This window comes from Puntigrus tetrazona, chromosome 10 (genome assembly GCF_018831695.1).
Source record: "Puntigrus tetrazona isolate hp1 chromosome 10, ASM1883169v1, whole genome shotgun sequence".
Classification (NCBI taxonomy): Eukaryota; Metazoa; Chordata; class Actinopteri; order Cypriniformes; family Cyprinidae; genus Puntigrus; species Puntigrus tetrazona.
In genome coordinates, this window is record NC_056708.1 from 664,353 (window position 1) to 666,280 (window position 1,928).

A 1,928-nucleotide genomic window follows, 5' to 3' on the forward strand; every position below is an offset into this window, starting at 1 on the left:
AACATGTACGCCAGCGTCTTCTGCCTCACCTGCCTGAGCCTGGACCGCTACATGGCCATCGTCCACTCGCTGACCAGCACGCAGCTGCGGACCCGGGGACACATGCGGGCCTCGCTGGCCACCATCTGGCTCCTCTCGGGGGTCCTGGCCGGCCCCACGCTGCTGTTCCGCACCACCGTGTACGACGCCGAGACCAACCGCACCTCCTGCGCCATGGACTTCAGCCTGGTGGTGAGCACGCCAGGCCAGGAGACCTTCTGGATCGCCGGCCTCAGCATCTCCTCCACGGCTCTGGGCTTCCTGATCCCGCTCCTGGCCATGATGGTGTGCTACGGCTTCATCGGCTGCACCGTCACGCGCCACTTCAACAGCCTGCGCAAGGAGGACCAGCGCAAGCGCCGCCTGCTCAAGATCATCACCACGCTGGTGGTGGTGTTCGCCGCCTGCTGGATGCCCTTCCACGTGGTGAAGACCATGGACGCCCTGTCGTACCTGAACCTGGCTCCCGACTCCTGCACCTTCCTGAACCTGCTGCTCCTGGCGCATCCCTACGCCACCTGCCTGGCGTACGTCAACAGCTGCCTGAACCCGCTCCTCTACGCCTTCTTCGACCTGCGCTTCCGCTCGCAGTGCCTCTGCCTGCTCAACCTGAAGAAAGCCCTCCACGCCAGCCCTGCCTCCTCTCTCTCTTCACAGAAGACCGAGGCCCAGTCGCTGGCTACCAAGGTGTGAGGAGGCCTGCTAGATCCTTCACCAGCAGACTCTCCTTTTGTATCTGACTGCGGGAACGCGAGGAAGCGGCTTCCCCTGTCCAGGGACTATACGTTGGTACTCTGCAAAGTTTCTGAGGAACTTAAAGCAGAGCGGAGCAGACCCGAGCCGGACAGAGCCGGGCAGAACGAGCCAGGGCTTTTCTGCTTTTCTCTTTGGACTTGCACAGAGACGATGGCGTTCGAGAGCAATTTATGGACTTGTATAAACTGTATTTAACCGTGCTCTTTGCCACCTTGTTTTTCTCGGTTGCTTGTTTATATTTCGTCCTGTTAGCACTTGTTGATAAGAACCCCGGCGGTCAGTCGGTCTTATCTAAACCGTCAAGACAGGGGAGGGAGGGATGGGTGCCTTACTCCAGGAGAAGTGTTGGGGCTTGATTAAAGACTTTCGGGGGGAGGTGGGTGAGACGAAAACACGAGGGGGGTGAGCTCAGACGGACAGATGGCAGTTGACAAATGTTGTCGGGGAAAAGGGACGTCCAATTACTAGGTGGCAGCTTCGACAGATGAGATACCGTGTGAGTGTGAGCTAATGAAATGTGTGAATTTTTTTTTTACTTTGGCATAACCTCGTGGGGAAATAAAAAAAACGAAATGTTCTGCTGTATGATGATTTTATGCAGTACTCTGTGAATAAAACCTGTGTAATGAATTTCCGCGTTGCGCCTCGTCTGTTAAGACTCCGCTGGAATGTGTGTGTTTTCCTGTAAGAGCCGCTCCGTCCCTCATTGTCTTCAGTCGGTTCAAAATCAAAGCAAGCGACTGACGGGAAATGCGTGTTTAGAGCAGATTTCCTTGCGTTTCGTGTTCAGTACTTTTGCATACTCAAACTCAACGCTAGCTCTCAATCACTGAGAGTATGCATGCACGAAAAAAAGAGCATGACCTAAAGTATTAACCCTTTAGATGTCTAATAATAAGCCTGAATATCTTCACGTATTTAGTCATTTTCAAGTGTTCAATTTTGGTTGTATTTATTTAATGCGTTGAATTGCTTGAACATATGTGTCATCTTTTTGGTATTTTGCCAAAGAAAAAAACCAACTTTAGAAATGCCTACTCTGCATATGGAGGGTCATCATTCCCTCAACAGACCTCTAATGATTAAGCTCCCTAATAAGCTTTGCTCAGGACGTAATCATTGTCGGAGAGACT

At 52.5% G+C, this 1,928-nt stretch overlaps 1 protein-coding gene across 1 annotated transcript in view; it reads left to right on the forward strand.

Moving 5' to 3' along the window:
* The window catches only part of aplnrb (apelin receptor b), a 1,827-nt gene extending 402 nt beyond the window's left edge, over positions 1–1,425 (forward strand). Inside the window, exon 1 of the mRNA XM_043251168.1 lies at positions 1–1,425. This exon is cut by the window's left edge and continues 402 nt beyond it. Coding sequence (XP_043107103.1) covers positions 1–732 — 732 coding nt within the window. The 3' untranslated portion in view covers positions 733–1,425.
* The last annotated feature ends 503 nt before the right edge of the window (positions 1,426–1,928 follow it).